Source organism: Panthera tigris, chromosome C1, assembly GCF_018350195.1.
Source record: "Panthera tigris isolate Pti1 chromosome C1, P.tigris_Pti1_mat1.1, whole genome shotgun sequence".
Lineage (NCBI taxonomy): Eukaryota > Metazoa > Chordata > Mammalia > Carnivora > Felidae > Panthera > Panthera tigris.
In genome coordinates this window covers 103,246,241-103,267,958 of record NC_056667.1, presented here as the reverse complement: position 1 = coordinate 103,267,958, position 21,718 = coordinate 103,246,241, and the positions used below count along the sequence as shown (strand labels likewise).

The 21,718-nt window shown below is 40.3% G+C and overlaps 1 protein-coding gene across 2 annotated transcripts in view; it reads left to right on the top strand.

Moving 5' to 3' along the window:
• The first annotated feature begins 97 nt into the window (after window positions 1-97).
• The window catches only part of RNF115 (ring finger protein 115), an 87,899-nt gene continuing 66,278 nt past the window's right edge, over window positions 98-21,718 (top strand). For both annotated transcript variants that reach the window (XR_006220538.1, XM_007092586.2), the window contains exon 1: window positions 98-294. Coding sequence is in view for 1 of the 2 variants with exons in the window: in XM_007092586.2 (XP_007092648.2) it covers window positions 193-294 (102 nt within the window). In the remaining variant the exon portion in view is untranslated. The remainder of the gene's footprint in view (window positions 295-21,718) is intronic.

Below are 21,718 nucleotides of genomic sequence, written 5' to 3'. Positions count from 1 at the left end.
GCGGGCCGCGGGGTCGCCGTCCGCGCCGCCGGCTCGCTGGGCCCGGCGGACTCACGTGACCGGCGCGGGCGCTGGAGCGGCGGGCCGCCCTGAGGAAGCGGCGGCGGCCGAGGCGGCGACCGCAGCCGGGAGGTAGCGGCCTGACGAGGGACGGGCCGCTGCCCTCTCGGACAGCCGCGGCGGAAGAGAAAGATGGCGGAGGCCTCGGCAGCCGGGGCGGGCGCGGGCGCCGCTGTTGCCGCGCACCGGTTTTTCTGCCACTTTTGCAAGGGCGAGGTCAGCCCGAAACTACCGGTAAGAGCCCCGTGCCCTCCGCGCTTGGGCCTCCGCGTGGATTCCTCGCCCCGAAGTCCCCGAATGGGTCTGAAGCTTCCTGCACAGCCCGGATTCCTCTGACACCCGTCTCCCAAATACCCGCTGCTCACTGTTCTCCGGTGGCTGGTCACAGACCCCGGGAGTCCCGGCCTCGGCTCCGGAGCTCCCGCCCAGCCCTTTCCCCCCTCGGATGCTCCACCTGCCCCTCGCTTCCTCTCGTCTCTTGACCCTCTCCCCTCCATCTTTTTGTCTGTCTTAGCAAGTTCTCTGACAACTCTTCCTTCAATTTTCTTTCCCTCTTTTTCACCTTGTCTCCTTCCCACGATGACCTCTCTTTCCCCCTCTCGGTACTCTTTCTGCAGTTGTTTCTCATCTACCTCTGTGGCCTTTTCCACTTTTAACCAGTTCCCCCCTCCCCCTTCTCCAGTGGAGCCAAATAGCGGATTGCTGAGGATTGTCCCTATTCGGTTGTCCCTAGGGAAGGAAGGAAGCAAGCACAGAAAGAAAAAGAGGGTTGGAAGGTAGCTCTGGGGAGGTGAGGGGGGTTTTGCTCTTCATTGGTTTCCGAGGTTCTTGTGAAAGTGAAAACAAGTGTGCTAATGACTTGCAGACGGCCTGTGCTCCCTGTCACTATTGAAGGGAATGGCTTTGGGAAGAAGGCAGGACATATTGTTGCAGCTTGGTTATTTTGGTTGTCCTGTTGCCCGTGTCTTATAGCATCACCTCCCTTACTTGTCCCCTTCTCCAATCCTGCCTATTTACTTAATAAAAAGATCCAGGACAGAATGCTGGGGACTGCATCCTTTGACATAAAATTGGTTTTCACCAGTTTTCTGCCATACTGTTAGCCTCTAGAGAGGTAGTGCTGTGGTTGTAAAGAATATGCTTCTGCAGCAGGCGAGCCGGCTACAACCCTTCAAACCCAGCTCTTTTGGGTTGGGTTATAAGCTACTGCAAGGGGACCCACAGGGATGAATGGTAATTCTGCCCTTGGCCAGCCATCTTTAGAATCAGTTACGGTCGTTCTTTTCCTTGGCAGTATCCAGGTTCAGCCTTAAGACAGGGTGGCTACATAAGGACTCACCTCCGTGTTTATAGTGTCTCCAATGCAGTCTGTGAGAAAGCCTGTTAAAGTATGTCTGCTTGTCTTATTTCTTAGAAACAAATGAAGTCTAGTGAATTAAGGGTATTAAGGGCCTAAAGGGTATTTAGCCTTTTCACCTAAAAGTTGGCACTTTTCAGACTTCTATGGCATTTTCTTTCCTCTGTTTTTGCCCCACCCCCTATAACTCCAGGGTCATAGTTGCATCTATGTGGTATTTCACTTTTGCTTGCTGATTGGGTTGTGTATGTGTGTGCACGCTTTTTGCCATATTTCAGTGCTAAGAGCCGATGCCTTGGTTTTTTTTTTTCTTTTTTGCTCGTTTTTGTTTTTTGTTTTTGTTTTTGTTTTTTCTCTTTTTGCCAGCAGACACCAGAGCCTCCAGAAATCTCTCTTAACCACAGAGAGGGAGCCTGGGATTCAGCCGGTATGTGTGACCAGTGACAGGCTGAATGTGATGCCTTGTTGAACATTGGGGTCTTCCAGTGTTTAAGTGCTGTTTGCTGTTTGCCTTTAAAAATGAGAAAACAGTCTAACTTGCCACAATTTCTTCTCTTCTCAAGTCCCCACTTCGTGGTCTTGAAAAGAGATAGTTTGAAAGACTTAGTAGGTGTTTTTTTAAGTCTTAGTTTGATGCCTTTTTAGTCTCATTTATTATCTGTCATACCCGATTTGTAAGTTGAAACCCAATGCAATTAAATATAACTGAATACTTCCGGTGTACATATTAGTTTCTCAGCTGAAAGTCCTGGGGGCAGTACCAAGGAATACATGGTTCCTGCCCTTAAGGACCTCACAGTTTTGTTGGAAAGACCAGACAAACATGGAAAAAAGTAACAACATAGGTGAATGAGGATGGATAGTTCGTGGTTTAGAATTCAGTGAGAAGGGGAATACGGGAGCGTTGGTGATGTGAAGTCAGGGAAGAAGCGACAGTTGAGATTGCATTTAGATTGAGTTTTGAAGGATAGGTAGAATTCAGATTGAGGAGAGTAGCTGGACTGCAGTAGAAAAGAGTAAATTGAGGAAGAAGGAAGAAACGCTTAGTAAATCATTGTTGTCATTCATTTTTAGAAAAAGGTGCAGTGTAGTCAGGGGTATGGTTTTGATTCACAGATGAGCCAGCGAGTTTCATCTTGTTTCCTGGCCATTTCTATATCCTTAACCCTAGACTGTCACCTTGAACACGTTGGTTGTAAGAACGATCAGGCCAGTAAGTATCTGATTCAGTACAAACTTGACTCTGCTACTGAAAAACCAACTCAGACACTGGTAAGTCACTAATCTGATTTCCATATACATAGGAAAACATTGAAAAGTTTTTTAAAAGTAATTTTTTTTATGTAAACTTGAGATTCCTTTCATTGTAAGTACTTAGCATACAGTCGGCATGCGTTGTTTCTTGAACTGGACGAATGTTATGGGAAACCAGATGTCTTTCTGAGGGTATCCAGAGCCAGGTTTTCTGGAATAAAGCTCTTCTTTGTCTAGATTTAGTTTGCATCTCAAAAGGGTGCTTACTCTTGTGCTAGTTGGATCACAAGAACAGTCATCCCTGAGTGCTGTCCTTTCTGAACACCAGAAGTGGACTATTGAGTTTTATTGTCAGCTTTTAATGAGCTAGTGCTAGGTGGGTTTCTTGACCCAGTCAGTGGGAAGAAGGCCTGCTTCAGAACCACCTCATTTCTTGCCAATTTATTCACTCTGTAGAATCATAATGGTGTTCAGTGGGACTAACATAATGAACATAATGGTGTTCAGTTGCAAGGTTTTGGAACTCATTTCTTTTGCCTTCCCCAATTTCTAGGGTATAGAATTTCTTTAAAATAATTTTTTAAAATATTTATTTATTTTTGAGAGAGATAGCATGAGTTGGGGGAGGGACAGAGAGAGAGAGACACACAGAATCTGAAGTTGTGCTGACAGCTCAGAACTGGACGTGGGGTTCGAATCCACAGACTGAGATCATGATCTGAGCCAAAGTCGGACGCTTAACTGACAGAGCCACCCAGGTGCCCCTAGGGTACAGAACTTCGATTCATTTGGAAGTGTGTGCAGGTAATAGCAATAGCTTACCCAAACGGTTTAGCCCTGAAACTCCCCTTAGGTTTTTGTTTATTGTTTTTCTTGTCAGACCTACTACTATGAAAGATTCATGAGCCCAGCTAACTTTAATGTCTGTATTAAAAAAAATAATTTTGGTGATAACGTCTGAGAGAGATTGGAGTATGCCTAATGCTCTATAGGTTAAACCAAATTTAGTTGAATAAATTTGGTGAAATAACACATCTTACTGCTAACCCTGATCCATCCATTTTAGCTTTGTGTGTCTTTGGTTTGGATACTCCCAGATAAGAGAAGAAAAGATTCGTTTAGAAAAAAGATACAAAGAAATGAGGAGAAATAATAAAAGAGAATTTTAGAATGAAAATATATTCAATGGTACTGTTATCGTTAGACTTCATCAAAGAGTCTCTATTCTAGAAGTGACTATGGATTTAGGAACTTCTCTTACTGAAAAGTATTTTCCTGTTTACAGTGAAAATAATTTCAGTGAAATTTGGATTTTAAAATAAGAGAATTTGATTATATGGTTTAAAGCTTTTAAGGTTTCAAGTTTACATATGATTGGGTAAGTGGCATTGTGTATTTTTGGGTAATTTAAAATTATTTTCAAGGCACAGCAGAAGCTTCTACCTCACCTGATGTCCTATCGAGAGACAACGGGAAGCCGAGACTAATGGGGATACTATGCTACATTGAGGGATGACTGAGTAGTACCATATAGGGCTGTGTCATGGAATGTAAAGGTGTCATTCCATCTGCACATTACCCTGCCCCTCTTTTAAATCAAGGCCAGACAATATTACCTGGGATGGAATCTGGTAGGGTTTTCATTAAACAGGTGAGAGAAATCATATGCAGAGCAAACTCCTTTTGGTATTGATGAAATGAGGGTGTTTCTTAAGTGTTTTATGGAGATCAGAGTATCCAAATCCGGAAAGAGACCGGTCTAATTAAGGACTGCCAGTGTATTCCCTCTGAGACTCTGCCTGAAGGAACTAACAGGCTTCTTTCACATCTCCTTATTATATCATCTTTGCTCTAATAAAATGTCATTCTTGTCAATAAGTAATGTTACCTTCTTTGGTTCTTTACCAGGTACTATACGAGGGATTATCGTTGTGGTGTGCTTATAATAACTCTAATACAGGAAAACTTTCTAACCACTCCATAATAAGAGTAGCTAAAGAGTATAGTTCTTGTTTTAATTAAAAAAAATTTTTTTAAGTACATTTCTTAAAGATTTTGTGACTCTTAAAACTCTAAGCCTACTGACTTTGCTATTTAAGTTGCATGATTCATACAAAGATCCCAGAGCAGTGTCCATGTAATGTTAGTAGTGTTACTGAACTTTGGGAAGGAATTTAGTGATATGAGCTGGGCCGGAGAGGTTTTACTTTTATTTTTTTATTTTTATAAGTTTATTTATTTTTGAGAGAGATTGGCGAAGGGTCAGAGAGGGAGAGAGAGAATCCCAAGCAGGCTCCCTGCTGTCAGTGTGGAGCCCTACGCAGGGCTTGAACCCATGAACCATGAGATCATGACTTGAGCTGAAATCAAGAGTCAGACAGTTAACCAGCTGAGCCACCCAGATGCCCCTGAGAGGTTATATTTATTTATTTTATTTTATTTTAAGTATTTATTTTGAGAGCATGTGTGCATATGCATGTGCACATGGGGGGAGGGGCAGAGAGAGGGGGAGAGAATCCAAAGCAGGGTCTGTGCTGTCAGCACAGAGCCCCACTGGGGGCTCCATCCTGTGAACCATGAGATTGTGACCTGAACTGAAATCAGGAGTCATCGCTCAACTGACTGAGCCACCCAGGTACCCTGTGAAGTTTTAATTACTAGATATCTTGGATTCTGCTATTGGTGACTCACCAGCTAAAAAGTCTGCTTGATTATCTAGTACTATGTAGCAGTTGCTTATAAATATTGCTTGAATGATAAGTTGAATACCCAATATTTTAAAAGTAGTGGCTTTAGTGTTCTGAGGTCTTTATCAAAAAGGTGCCAGTAGGGGCGCCTGGGTGGCTTGGTCGGTTAAGCGTCCGACTTCGGCTCAGGTCATATCTCACGGTCCGTGAGTTCGAGCCCCGCGTCGGGCTCTGTGCTGACAGCTCAGAGCCTGGAGCCTGTTTCAGATTCTGTGTCCCCCTCTCTGTCTGCCCCTCCCCTGTTCATGCTCTGTGTCTCTCTGTCTCAAAAATAAATAAACGTTAAAAAAAAAAAAAAGTGCCAGTGCTATAAGATACTACCATGTGAAGTTTCAGTATACAGTGTCAGTGAATATAGTCCCTGCCAGGATCTAGAAATAAGAAATACATATTCTTATAAGTAGAAGGCTAGTTCTGGCCTTGAAATTCTACTGATATGTAGACATGTATATATTGGGGAAATCTTGGGATTTTTTTCAGTATGAGGAAAAACAAAAATATTAAACTTACTGCAGATAAAATCCCTTGTACTTTTTTGGGAAGTACCAACTGGATTCTAATACTTTGTGTTTCTTTATGTTTACTTGGCTTTTTATGACCTTTATGTACATTCAGGGAGAAAATGCTATAGTCATATTATTTCGAAGAGGAAAGAAGGTGTGGATTGCTTCTAATTCTTTATATATACTCAAATTAGAAGGGGTCTAAGAATAAGCCTGTGACTGCTGACTTCTTTCTCTTTTTCTTAAGTTGATTTATTTATTTTGAGAGAGAGTATGTGCCAGAGCCCATGTGAGAGAGGGGGAGAGAGAGGGAGAGAATTCTAAGCAGGCTCCATGCTGTCAGTGCAGGCCAGAGGTGGGGCTCCAACTCACAAACCAATCAGTGACATCATGACCTGAGCTGAAATCAAGTGTCTGACGCTTAACCTACTGAGCCATCCAGGTGTTCCATGCTGACTTCTTTTTAATCTCTTCACAGTTTAATAATGAGCAATAAAGGAGACAGTGTAAAGCAGTGGTTCTCAACTAGGAGCAGTTTTGCCTCCCAGGAGAACATTTGGCAGTGTCTATTGACATTTTTGGTTGTCACAATTGCAGAGAGGGGGAGAGTTGTTCCTGGCATCTAGTGGATAGAGGCTTGGGATGCTGCTAACATGCTGTGCACAGGACAGGTCCCTACAAAAAAGAATTATTGGGCCCAAAATAGCAAGAGAGCGGAGGTTGAAGAACCATGGTGTAGAAGGATAAAGAGATTGTCTTCTTGTGTCCATGGTGCTTACGGTTTTGTTCTGATGTGGCTTTTTTTCTCCCTAATTTTAGGATCCTGATGAGAATTTTCAGTAAGATAATTGAGACCATATAATTTTAGCCAAAGCCCTGATGACAGGGATTATTTAGGACAGCAGTTAGTGACTGCTGTTCCATTATAGCTGTATCTGTTGGGGTCACTTTCTCTCCTTGTGGTTACTGAGACCAGAGGAATTGGATTACTCCTCTCAAGTTACACACTGTAGGGTAACTTCTAAAAGAAAAGTATCCACATTTTTTTGTCAGTTGGGAATTAATTGAGGTAGCAACACGACTTGTAACTTAGTAAGACGCCTGGAAATTCCAGTTTGAAAACAAAGCAAAAAGCAGACAACAAGCCTAACTTTTAGGTTCTTCATAGCTCATCTTACCATCATTCAAGTTTTAATTTCTCTCATTCTCTTACAGCTCTCTTAGAAGTTTTATGAGCTCAGGAGATTTTGTGTTTAAACGTCTAGTGTCTTTTTTTTTTTTTAATTTTTTTTTTGAGAGAGACTGAGACAGTGTGAGTGGGGGAGGGGCAGAGAGGAAAAGGGATCGAATCCTAAGCAGGTTCCATGATGCCAGAGCAGAGCCTGATGTGGGGCTTGAACTCACTAAACCGTGAGATCATGACCTGAGCCAACACCAAGAATCGGACGCTTAACTGATTGAGACATGCGCCCCTAAACTTTTAGTGTCTTTAAACTCTTGGCAGAGAGGGTGAATTGAATTATCAATCCTTGTTCTGATACTAATTCACTCAGCTGACCACAGCTGAAACACCAGACCCTCTCAGTTTACCTTCATATATACGACTGTAAAATAATATTGGTATGTGCCTCTTGGAAGCCTGAGCATTCAGAGAAATGGAGGTATGTAGTCTTGGATTGAAAGGTAGTGTAGGAATGAGCAATAGTTATTCGTGGAGAAATAGGGCCCTACCATAGTATAAATGTTTTTTAAAAAATGTGTTTATTTTTAAAACATAAAAGAGAGAGAGCTTGCCTGAGCAGGGAAGGGGGAGAGAGAGAGAGGAGAGAGAGAGAATCCCAAGCAGGCTCTGAGCATTCAGTGCAGGGCCGATGGGAGTGTGGGTGGGGGCTTGATCCCATGACTCTGGGATCATGACCTGAACCAAAGTCAAGAATCTGATGATTATCCAACTGAGCCACTCAGGTGCCCCTTAGTGGAAACATTTTGGGTAGTTCTCACAGTTTCACTTACAGAAGTTTAGGTTAGATTCTGAAAGATTTTTAAATCCTTTTTTTTTAAGTTCAGCTGTTAGCAAGTCAGAATTCCTTAGAGGTCTGCAGGTGCATGTATATCAAATAGAAGTGAGTTGGCTCTGGGGGCGCCTGGGTGTCTCAGTTAAGCGTCTGACTCCTTTTTTTTTTTTTTTTTAAAGTTTATTCATTTATTTTTGAGAGAGACAGAGAGAGGGAGAAATTGTGTGCGGGGGGAGGGGCAGAGAGAGAGAGGGAGAGAGACAATCTGAAGCAGGCTCTGCCCTGACAGCACAGAGCCTGACATGGGGCTTGAACTCACCATGAGATCATGACCTGAGCCAAAGTCAGATACTTAACTGACTGAGCCACCCAGGCCCACCCCTCCTCTGACTCTTGATTTCAGCTCAAGTCATGATCTTCAGGTTCATGAGATAGAGCCCCATGTGGGGCTCTGCACTATGAGCATGGAGCCTACTTGAGATTCTCTGTCTCCCTCTTTCTCTCTCTGCCCCTTCTCTGAGTGTGCTTGCATGCATGTGCAAGTGCTCTCTCTCAAAATAAATAAATATATAAACATTAAAAAAAAAAAAGAAATGAATTGGTTCTCGTGATTTAAACTGAGCATACTTTTCTTGCATGTTAAATAGATTGTGCAGCCTCTTTTTCTGAATAGGCCAGTTAGTTTTGTTTTCCTTGAAAATCTGTTAAGGTGGGTCATCTCTCTCCTTGACAGTTTCAGCAAGTGTCACAGAGAAGTTCTTACAGTGTATCCTGTATTCACCTCTTTGTCACTCACTTTGATGTTGTCTAGATTTGAAATGACTTTAAACCTAGAGAACCATCTTCCAATAAAGATTCCATTATGTTTACTTTTCACCATGCTTCGAATATATATTCTCAAAATAAAGAGAGCATTTCATGGTTACATGCCCTTTTCTACCTCTTTCTGGGTTAACTGAGATCTGTAGGTATCCTACAGTGATGCTGATCTTCTAGCCTCGTGGTTCTCAAACCTATCAGACTCAGTGCCCTCTTTTGATAATAAATATTTTGAAATGCTCTCTTTAATGAAATGAAATTCATATAGTACAATTTCTTACACATACAGTTTTTAAAATGATAAAATAATTCTCTCATTGTAAGATAAAGGATAAATAAAAAGAAAACAATTCATGATAAAATGATACATATTTCAGTATGTAAGTACTCAGTTGTCCATAACGAAGTATGTATAATATACTGGATGTTGGCACCAAACGTAGACGTAATAACTACCTGAGTAGACTGTTAAAAGAATATTTGTGGGGCACCTGGGTGGGTCAGTCGGTTGATCTTCTGACTTGGGCGCAGGTCATGATCTCATGGTTGGTGGGTTTGAGCCCCACATGGGGCTCTCTACTGACGGTTCAAAGCCTGGAGCCTGCTTCGAATTCTGTGTCTCCCTCTCTCTCTGCCCCCTCTCCCACTCATTCTCTGTCTCTCAAAAATAAACGTTAAAAATTTTTAAAAATATTTGCAACTTTAATTTTTTTTAACGTTTATTTTTGAGAGAGAGAGAGAGAGAGAGAGAGCGAGCACGAGCAAGCAGGGGAAGGGCAAAGAGAGAGGAAGACAAAGAATCTAAAGCAGTCTCCAGGCCCTGAACTGTCAGCACAGAGCCCCATCAGGGCTGGAACTCAAGAACTGTGAGATCATGACCTGAGCCAAAGTCGGACGCTTAACCAACTGAGCCACTCAGGTGCCCCAAGAGTATTCGCAACTTTAATACCATGATATGCAAACTACCAGAATGGTGAGCAATTCTTAGAAAAGGCCCAAATAAAGTATATCTTTCTCTGTTTTTACTCAGTTGTTGTTTTTCTGGACATTTAATGCATATTAAAATTATGCAGAAAGACTTGGTGTTTATATATAGAATGGAGGTAGGACCTAGGCTTTCATAAAGATGTTTTTTTAATCTCCTTAACTATCCATATGAAGTTTGAGAATAAAAATATTTGTGCTGCAGTTTCCTATGTTTTCCTGCCTCTTATCCATTAAATGTCAGTAGCATTTTTTAAATTGCTCTGACAGCTGAAACACTTCAATAGATATTCGAAATGTCCCCTAGATGGTTGTATTCTCCTCACTGGGATGCCTTCTAGTCATATAGGAAAACATTTTCCCATTTTATCACTTATTCTACTTTTCTTTTGCTTATAATTTCCTATGTTAGTGCAATATTTTCTACATGTTGAAAGATTCAGAGTTTGTCCTTTAGATTTGGTTTACTTTTAGACAATTCTTCATTTATACCTTTAGATTTCTCTTTTCCTCACCACTGTTAATATTGCTGCTTCCTTGTTCATCAGCGGTTAGAACAGTGCCTGGTGCGTAGTATTCATTCAATAAGTATTTGTTGAATGAAGGAATTGTAATTGTAGGCCTTTTCTTTTTACTACTCTCTGCTTTTGTGTACATGTTGAAAATCATGGGGATACTAATGTTCATAAAATACCCTAAAACAGCACAGACGTGTCAACTAATGAATAAAAGTTTGACTCAAAGCAGTGGTCTAACGGACTACTTACCATTAGTTAGGGGGAAGGCAGAGTTGAGCCTCTTGGTTTTTTGAATGTAGCTTTGTTTTTATATCTGACAACTTATAAACAGAAGAACTTCCCATAGTTACCTACCATACATATGAATAGCTGATTGTCCTTTTTTTAAGGTTTATTTATTTATTTTGAGAGAGAGTGTGTGTGAGCAAGCACAAATGGGGAAGGGGCAGAGACAGACGGAGAGAGAGAATCCCAAGCAGGCTGCGTACTGTCAGCACAGAGCCTGATTTGGGGCTGGATGCCACACTGTGTGGGCCTGGATGCTGCACTCTGAGGTCATGACCTGAGCCCACATCAAGGTTCAGATGCCTAACTCACTGAGCCACCAGATGCCCTTTAGTAATTATTTGTCACGGAATTTGTTGAATTTAGCTGCTTCTAGTGAATCTTCTGTGATTTAAGTGGTAGTGTGAGTTACTTTATTCTCAAAGTTATTAAGCTGATTGGTTCTCTGATTTTCATCTATAGTGTCAGCTGTTACGTTCTGATCTTGTTATGGTCACTGTTGAATGTTTAGAGGCATTAGTATTCTTAGTTAAGATAAGTTAGTTTGAGGAATAGAAATTTTGTACCTTAAGCCTGTTGGTTTGAAAAAATTGTGGTTAATTTTGATTGTTGATGTAGTGTGAAAACTATAATGGTACAATTACTTTTTGTTTAATAACATGTAAATAGAAAATTCAGCAAATTAATTTTCACTGCTAGTTTTAATTTGCATGTTTTAGGTTAAAAAGTGGTCGAAGGTAATGTTTATAAGTGAGAATCATAAAAGTGTTGAATTCCCTAAATTTTTCAACCTTACCAATCACTAAAATTACTGGTTATTCTGCGCCAAGTGTAGGTGCTGATTCAATGAGGGAGACTTGTTTTAAGATTATACTGGCATACTTTTTAACATATGGTCAATATAAGATGAGCAGATTGAGGGGTGCCTGGATCACTTGGTGGAGTGTGTGACTCTTGATCTCGGGGTTGTGGGTTTGAGCCTCACGTTGGATGTAGAGACTATTTAAAAATAAAATCTTAAGGGGTGCCTGGGTGGCTCAGTCGGTTAAGCATCCGACTCTTGATTTCAGGTCAGGTCATGATTTCATGATTGGTGAGTTTGAGCCCTGCATTGGGCTCCTCACTGTGCGGAGCCTGCTTGGGGTTCTGTCTCTCCCTCTCTGTCTGTCCCTTCCCTACATGCTCTCTGTCTCAAAATAAATAAACTTAAAAAAAAAATCTTAAAAAATGAAAGATGAGCAGATTGAGAGTTCCCATGGTTTTTAATAAGTCCAATAGATAGGTTTATCATCCTGTAACACTATTGCTATAAAATAAAAGGGAAGTATGTCTGATTCTCTTCCTGAGTGTAATTGAGTCTGGATATTTTCAAAAAAATTTTTTTGTTTTAATGTTTATTTTTGAGAAACAGAGACAGAGCACAAGTGGGGGAAGGGCAGAGAGAGAGGGAGACACAGAATCTGAAGAAGGCTCCAGGCTCCGAGCTGTCAGCACAAAGCCTGACACGGGGCTTGAACCCACGAACCGTGAGATCATAACCTGAGCTGAAGTCGATGCTTAACCTGCTGAGGCGCCCCGAGTTTGGATGTTTTCTTTGAGACTACACGTATATTCTGTGAAGAATATCACTTAGAAATTGGTTTGTGTTTGATAATAACATCAAAATATATAGGCACTATATCATGCAGTAATGGCAGTACTCTATTTGCATTCATTCAAGAACTATTCATTGGTGCCTACTATATTTTCGGAGCTGTACTAGGAAGACTGTGTCCAGAAGTAAGGAAATTCATAAAATGTTGGGATAAGTGAGTAGTGGAATTAGGATTTAAATATTTCCTCCTCCCTTTGACTTTATGTTTAAAGATTAAAATAAGGTAGATATCTTAAGATTAGAGCAAATGTGTTTTTGCCCATTTTAGGTCTGAGATCTGTTTAAAAGGATAGGGTTTTCAGAATAAACAAACTGGTGTAAACTATAGAACTAACCATTCATTAGTTCTCCTTTTACAACTGCTATCAGACCTTTCTATAAGTGGTTTAACTTACGTGTAAAAAATATTATAGCACTGTGGGGGAAAAAAGTTTTAACCTTTAAACAAATTACTGAATCTTTCAAGAGCCTTAATTTTCCTTGTAAAATGAAGCAGTTGTGTTTATTCCTCTCTGTGGTTTAGTGATTTGAGCTTTTGGGTATTTTGGGATTTTGTGTGAAGGAATTTTGTTCTGTAATTTTTCCACTTAGATCATGTGATATCCACTGGATTATTCTTACTGGGATAAAGATTTTACTTCTGAATTGAATCTCCTTTGTAAGCTATAAGCTATGTTCTCTTGTTTTATGATAATGAACAATCTTGAAAATGTTAGGATTGAGGACATCATAATATAAAGCAATGCCAAGATTTTTCTTTGTTAAATGAAACAGAACACATCTTAATGCTGGTAATGTTGATTGAATAAAGTAAAACTTTTTTGAAGACTTTTGATTCAGTGACAGGTAAATTTGGCCCGGGATAATTTCTTTATTAGGACTATTTTAAAAAATCTTTGTTTCTTTTATTAAAAAGAAAAATTTTTTTAATGTTTATTTATTATTGAGAGACAGAGCATGAGCATGGGAGGGGCAGAGAGGAGAAATACAGAGTCTGAGGCAGGTTCCAGGCTCTGAGCTGTCAGCACAGAGCCCAATGCGGGGCTTGAACTCACAAACTGCGAGATGATGACCTGAGCCGAAGTCGGACGCTTTACCGACTGAGCCACCCAGGCGCCTTTGTTTCTTTTATTTTTAAAGTTCTTCAGTTAACTCATTATTTTCTTACTTTCTAAAGGTCAATGACTACTTTTATCAACCAGTTTGTATGTGACATTTCCTGTCCTAGGATATTTCCTGTAGTAAATTAATCATATTTGTAAGGTTCTCTTATCTCATTGATGGAGTGTCTTCACTATTGTATTTTGATAAAGAGGTCTGCATCAGAGGTTCTGGGATTGCTTTGTGGGTACATAGTAGAAAGGAGGGCAGTGCTAAATTATTTTATTTAAAAGTCTCTTATTTAATGTAATCTAAAATCTTTTAAAAAATCTTTTAATCTTAAAAATATTTTTAAAAATCTTTTAAAAATGTAATCTAGGGGTGCCTGGGTGGCTCAGTCGGTTAAACGGCTCAGGTTATGATCTCACGGTCCGTGAAGTTCGAGCCCCGCGTCGGGCTCTGTGCTGACAGCTCAGAGCCTGGAGCCTGTTTCAGATTCTGTGTCTCCCTCTCTCTGACCCTCCCCCGTTCATGCTCTGGCTCTCTCTGTCTCAAAAATAAATAAACGTTAAAAAAATTTTTTTAAAAAGTGTAATCTAAATCTTTATTCCTGGGGTGCCTGGATGGCTCAGTGGTTAAGCGTCCGACTTCAGCTCAGGTCATTATCTCGCGGTTTGTGGGTTGGAGCCCCGTGTTGGGCTCTGTGCTGACAGCTCAGAGCTGGGGGCCTACTTTGGTTTCTGTGTCTCCCTCTCTCCCTGCCCCTCCTCTGCTGTGCGCTCGCTCTCTCTCTCTCTCTCAAAAATAAATAAATGTTAAATTAAAAATTATAAATCTTTATTCCTGTATTTTTAGTTTTAAATTGATAGTTTTATTTATTTTTTTAATTTTCTAAATGTTTATTTTTGAGAGAGACAGAGCGTGAGTGGGGTAGGGGCAGACAGAGAGGGAGACACAGAATCTGAAGCAGGCTCCAGGCTCCTAGCTGTCAGCATAGAGCCCGACGCAGGGCTCGAACTTACGAACCATGAGACCATGACCTGAGCTGAAGTGGGACACTTAACCGACTGAGCCACCCAGGTGCCCCTAAATTGATACTTTAAAAATTTTTTTTTTTTTAACGTTTTATTTATTTTTGAGACAGGGAGAGGCAGAGCATGAACAGGGGAGGGTCAGAGAGAGGGAGACACAGAATCTGAAACAGGCTCCAGGCTCTGAGCTGTCAGCACAGAGCCCGACGCGGGGCTCGAACTCACGGACCACGAGATCAAGACCTGAGCTGAAGTCGGCCGCTTAACCGACTGAGCCACCCAGGCGCCCCCTAAATTGATACTTTTAAAATGAAGTGACAGTGATAGTAGCTGATGATTTTTTAAAAATGATTTTACTTGGCAAAATAGAAAAGTTGACAGTCCTGGGTGTGAGTTCTTAACTTTTCAGTTTTAAAATTGAACTGCTTTATGGAATCTCAAAATCTGGAGATCAGTCTAAGTCAGTGTTTCTCAAAACTGTGTGCTTGGAGACTTAACCGTGCATTCAGAATCCTGGTAAAATGCTATATACTGAATCATCGTCTTGTCTCCATTCCTCCATTTCCCCTTTTCTGACACAGAGTGGCATATTAATGGTTCTGAAAAATTATTCAGTGAAGCAACACACTTAATAATATTATTTAATCCAGCCTTTTCCAGATGTTTTTTCTTTTTCTTTTTCTTTATAGACTTTATAGACGACATGGTTTGGGAAATGTTCCACGTTAAAATTGCTGAGAGGAATTTATTAGAATCTACAATTTGTTGAAAATGTTATGTTCTAGGTACTATTTCATTGATGAAGTGTGACTTGCCCAACATCACACAGTTGGTTTGTTTCTTTGTGCTTCTAGTCCAGTTTTGTTTAAGCTTCAGATTCACTGCTTTTAACCACTGAGGCTCTTCTGAAATATTGCTCAGTTCTTATTTTGAGGCTAAGTAACCAAATATTAGGATATCCAGAGAAGTTTGTTTTATGGGCCTTTACTTCCCTAAGTGTGATTTCATTAGAACATACACTTTGTACATCATTTCAGTAGTTTTTAATCCCAAGTTATTTTTCTTTCTCTACTAAGCATGCTTTTATTTCTGCACCATGCTTGGAATGTAGAGCTTCAAATGTATTTTCTGGGAGAATAAATGTTGTCAGTTTATGTAAGAAGATTCTATCAGCCTAAGCTGAATGCAGGAAGATAAATGTTGTCCTCCAAACTGGTGGTACACATCAGAGCTAAAGACAAACTTTTTGGGTCATTTACCATTTTATATCTATGCCACTGGGTTGTTCTTGCTGCCTTTAGTGTGAGCAAAGAACATTATAACTAAATCTGTTGTGGTTATATTGTGTTTTATGAACTTAACTTTTCCTCTGGTAATTTTTGTAGTTTAGTCTGTTTTTTTTCTTAGAAAATTTGGCTTCTTGTTCATCTGATCAAGCTTTTATTAAGTAACGTTTTGTTCTGTGACCTGATTTTCTGCCTTGTTATACAATGCACTAAAGAAGGTTGGTTGATTATACGTACCACTCCTGTTTGGAGTCCCCGATAATGTCAATGTTCAGTCATGGCCTGGAATGAAAGAACAAAATGGTGAAAGTTGTGTATGTTACTGTTCTTAGGGAGTAAGACCATAAGTCAAAGCAATTTTATTGGCCCGGAACTGGATTACAGCTCTTCAAACAGTATTTAAATTGTATAGGTATCTTTGTATAACACTAAAACTGTAAAACTGTAGCCTGATGTTTTCTTGTTTTCTTTTTCTTTCTCTTTGTTTCTTTCTTTCTTTCTTTCTTTCTTTCTTTCTTTTCTTTTTTTCTTTTTTTTTTTTTTTGGTACTGGTTTTCTTTCTAATAACCAAGGGAACAATCATTTAAGATTTTTGGAGTTCAAAATGCTCAAAATGCTTCAAAATACTTTCATCTTTTTTTTAAATGAGTAGTTGGCCACATGAATGAGTCAAACTTCCTTGTTTTCCTGAAGGAGAGGTGGGGGAGACAAGTCAATGAGGACAGCATTTGTGCTCTAGTTTTACAGATGGAGAAACAGGTCTTACGAAGACCATGAAGGTAATGATGGGATTGGAAACAGAACCCCAAAGTTCTGTTGTCTGTGTGTGTGTGTTTTGTTAAAATTTTTTAAATACTTACTTATTTTTGAGACAGAGAGAGACAGCATGAGTGGGGGAGGGGCAGAGAGAGAGAGGGAGACACAGAATCCAAAGCAGGCTCCAGGCTCCAAGCTGTCAGCACAGAGCCCGACGCAGGCTCGAACTCACAAACCATGAGATCATGACCTGAGCCGAAGTCGATGCTCAAGCTACTAAGCCACCCAGGCGCCCCTGTGTGTGTGTGTTTTTTTAATGTTTATTCATTTTTTGAGAGAGGCAGACACAGAATCGGAAGCAGGCTCCAGGCTCTAGGCTCTGAGCTGTCAGCACAGAGCCCGACGTGGGGCTTGAACCCATGAACTGCAAGGTCATGACCTGAGCGGAAATCAGATGCTTAACTGACTGAACCACCAAGGTGCCCCTGTTGTCTTTGTTTTAGGGTACACTTGATGCTTTTGAAAAGAGAGGAAGTATACCTTGGTTTGAAAAGAAATAATCATAAGGGATTTATGGATAAGGTCTCTAGAAAAAAAGCAGTGTCTTTTACCTGTAGATGTGAGCTGGCATGAAATTCTGGGTGTGGTGGGTCTGGCCTAGGAGCTATGCTGTGTTTCAGTTTGTGTTCCTAATCCTTCGAGTTAGGAGTTTCTGAATAGATTTGCTAGGTGATACTCAAAGAGAATATGAACAAGAGGATATGACTAAATATTGTGATCTTACGTTTTGATTCTGTTAGACAAGACAGAAAATAGGCTTCTGTTTTAGATAAAATTTAACAAAACCCACTTAGTAGATGCTGTGCTGATAGTGATCATGTAGAAGAGCAAAGCTGCGGGAATTAGAAAATAAATAGAAAGGCTTCCTATTTCATGTTCTGAATAAATATTAGATACTAATTTGCATAAAATTCAAGATGGGATTTAATATAAGTAAGTCTTGGCTTGTAGCTCATTGTCCTGCCAAAACCTCACATTTTTTGGTAATTGATCCCTTGAAATACAAGAAGGAAAAGAAAATGATGAATTAAAACCACCCTTTCCTTTTCTATTCAGTATTCAAGTGCTTTGTGCACTCTTGGGCTGTTCTTCTAAGTGGGTAAGCCTCAGGGCTAAGCTATACTTAGGGAGTTGTTCCTGGTTCAGACTATTAATGGTGAAAAATATTTCTGCTTGTGGGTATTTTTAGATGGAACAGGCAGTGGAACATCTGAAGCAGTTTATTCAAGTGTACCTGCTACTGAGTATCTTCACTTGGGTTTTATACAATAAACTTTTGGACCCTAGGGAGAAAGCAGCTTGGTTTGGTACAAACCATTGGGTTCCTATTTCCAATGACTCTGGGTAATTAGGTTTGTTATACTTCTCTTTTATAGATGAAAAGATAGAAATGACCTAATGAACTTTTTTAAATAAAACTTTGTGACTGTGGGAACTGTATAGGCTGGCAGTATTTTGGTTGGTGGGGTTTGTGTGATGATTTGATGTATTAATGTTGAAGCAGAGGAGAGAGATTTCCATAATGCCAGATGTATAGTGGACACTTATCATTACTTTGGCTTCCCCTTCCTTTTGCTTTGTTTTGTTTTAATTTAATTTAATTTTATAGAGAGAGTGTGCATGTGCAAGCAAGGGAGGGGGCAAGGGGAAGAGACAAAGAATCTTAAGCAGGCTCCACGCTCAGGGTGGAGCCTGCTGTGGAGCTCAGTCCCACAGCCTTGGGATCATGACCTGAGCCAAAGTCAAGAGTTGGACACTCAACCGACTCAGCCACCCAGGCATCATTACCCCTCCTCTTTTCTTCCAACATAAACCTCTTATGCTTAAAATTCAAAACTCTCTGTCTGAGTATATGAATATATCAGGATGATACTAAGGCCAAGGGAGTATAGAGGTAGAGAGAGACTGTGTTTGGTTCCCGTTTGAGCCTTTTACAAATTTACCTTAATTCACGGTATTCCTCCAAATTAGAGTTAAGATTACTTCTGAAAAACAAATTAGGAAAATTAAAATGTAAAGTAACCATCTTTAGAAGTGACCCAAGAGATAAGCACTTAAAATCCAGTCTCGTAATCTCGTTATAGAGCAAGACTAAACTGTGATTGTAACTAAGAAAACAACATAGACAAGTAATTGTATTATGTAGTCTGTCAGGAGAAACAGTGTGTCTCTTAGAAGAAGGTATGGGAATTGGAGGTCAGCAGTGAAAGGGTAGAAAGGAAAGTCAGAGGCAAACATCAGCTGTGCTCTTCCTGGTACTGCCCAAGGGGAGGGGAATCCCAGGTCCTTGATTTTGAGGATCTGGTTTATGCTCAGAGTGGTGATGGGTATATTAGGCTATTGTAGCATGATGGCACAAGCTGTATATCCACTCGTCTTAGTGCTCTGATTCTCTTCTTATTTAGCACAAGATTATAATCTCTAATAATTATAATAGCTATAGTTATTAAATGTCTGCTATCTAATGTGCCAGTCACTGAATTAGGTATTTTGCAGACATCTTAATCTTTCTAATATATAGCAGTGAAGCAAGCCTCTCCATTTTACACGAGGAAATTGAGTCTCAGAAAGGTAATGTGACTTCCGCAAGACCGTATATCTAATTAGTAGAGCCCTGAGATTGAAATTTATGTCTCTGATTTTAACTCCTTCCTCTGTGCCATGAGGCTTTTCAGGCTGACTTGCTTATTGAGAAAGACTGTTGATGGTAAAAGTAAATGGGCCACTTGATAACTCTCTTGTCATTGAAATTAAGTAAGTTGGCATTTCAGGTTTTATGTATATGGCCTCTGAATTTGTCTTATGTGGATTTTTTCCTAAGAGACAGATCTCTTGGTCTGTTAAATTAGATTTCTGAGTTTGTAAGGTTGAGGGTTTCAGACCTTGGATTGTGTGTTTATCAGGATAATGCTCCCCTATAAGAGAGGGAGGGGGCTGAATGGCTGCTGAAATTCCCAGTGCCTCATTTGGCCTTGCTATAAACTTTTCCATCCAGTCCTCGGGAAATTATAGTTTCTATTCCTTTCTCTAAAAGCATAGTTATTGTTAATCAATGTGTAATGAAAAGAACATAAGAGAAAGACCAGGATTCACAGCTCTTTTTTAACACTTGGGCAATGTTCAGGCTTTCTATTACTGGCTAACAAATCACCCAGAATTTAGTGTCTTAAGCACACTAATTTATTATCTCTCATGTTTCTGTGGATTTACATAGTTCAGCTGGTCAGTTCTCACTTGGGATCTTTCATGTAGTTGTGTTCAGATAGTGCCTTATGATGGAGCCATCCAAAGGCTCTCCTGGGCTGGACGTCCAAGCTGTTGTTTTCCTTTTACAGTCCAATTCTTGTCTGATGTCTCTGTATTCTCCACATGGCCTCTCTCTCCAGCAGAGTAGCCTGGACGTATGTGGCTGCTCAGGAGCTGTTAGGCAGTTAATGGCTTTCTCTGGAACTGGCCCAATATTCTGTCAAAGAAGCCCCAAAGCCCCCCCCCCCCCCCCCATTCAAACAGGGTGGAATAGAAGGTCACGTTGCAGAAAAGTATGATGTGCCTTGGGAGATTTTGTTGGGACTGTCTTTGGAAAGTCAGATCTGCTACAGACAGCTTATTTCATGTTTTTATCTGTAAAATAAAAATAATATTCACCTCACAGATTGGTTAAGAGAAATCACAGGTGTTTCACAAACATAAGTACTCTTCTCCTGTAATTCTCCAGCCTAATAGATCATTTCTTGTTTTTTGTTCCAATTTGATCTTATTTTATTTTTAAAAATTAATTATTTTAAATTTACATCCAAGTTAGCATATAGTGTAATAATGATTTCAGGAGTAGATTCCAGTGATTCATCCCCTATGTATAGCACTCAGTGCTCATCCCAACAAAATGTTTTCCTTAATGCCCCTTACCCATTTAGCCCATCCCCCCACCCACAGCCTTACCAGCAACCCTCAGTTTGTTCTCTGTATATGAGTCTCTTATGTTTTGTCCCCCTCCCTGTTTTTATACTATTGTTGTTTCCCTTCCCTTAAGTTCATCTGTTTTGTATCTTAAATTCCACATATGCATGAAGTCATACAATATTTGCCTTTCTCTGACTTATTTCGCTTAGCATAATACCCTCTAGTTCCATCCATGTTGTTGCAAATGGCAAGATTTCATTCTTTTTGATTGCCAAATAATACTCCAATATATATATACACACACATACCACGTCTTCTTTATCCATACATTTGTTGGTGGACATTTGGGCTCTTTCCATACTTTGGCTATTGTCAATAGCACTGCTATAAACATTGGGGTGCATGTGCCCCTTTGAAACAGCACACCTGTATATAAGCATCCCTTCGTTATATACACAGTAGTGCAATTGCTGGGTCGTAGGGTAGTTCTATTTTTAACCTTTTGAGGAACCTCCATACTGTTTTCCAGAGTGGCTGTACCAGTTTGCATTCCCACCAGCAGTGCAAAAGAGATCCTCTTTCTCCACAGCCTCGCCAACATCTATTGTTGCCTGAGTTGTTAATTTTAGCCATTCTGACAGGTGTGAGGTGGTATCTCATTGTGGTTTTGATTTGTATTTCCCTGATGATGAGTGATATTGAGCATTTTTTCATGTGTCTGTTAGCCATCTGGATGTCTTCTTTGGAAAACTGCCTATTCATGTTTTTTGCCCATTTCTTACTGGATAATTTGTTTTTTGGGTGTTGATTTTGATAAATTTTTTATAGATATTGGATAATAACCCTTTATTTGATAGTCATTTGCAAATATCTTCTCCCATTCCATTGGTTGCCTTAAATTTTTTTAATGTTTATTTTTTTGAGAGAGAGAGAGAGAGAGAGAGAGAGAGTGAGGGAGGGGCAGAGAGAGAGAGAGACACAGAATCCGAAGCAGGCTCCACGCTCTGAGCTGTCAGCACCGAGCCAGACACAGGGCTTGAACCCACGAACCATGAGATCATGACCTGATCTGAAGTCGGAGGCTTAACCAACTGAGCCACCCAGGCGCTCCCATTGGTTGCCTTTTAGTTTTGCTGAATGTTTCCTTTGCTGTGCAGAAGCTTTTTATCTTGATGAGGTCCTAATAGTTCATTTTTGCTTTGGTTTCCTTTGCCTCCAGAGATGTGTTGAGTAAGAAGTTGCTGCGGCTGAGGTCAGAGACTTCAGGTCAGAGAAAGTTTTTGCCTGCTTTCTCCTCGAGGATTTTGATGGCTTCCTGTCTTACATTTAGGTCTTTCATCCATTTTGAGTTTATTTTTGTGTATGGTGTAAGAAAGCGGTCCAGGTTC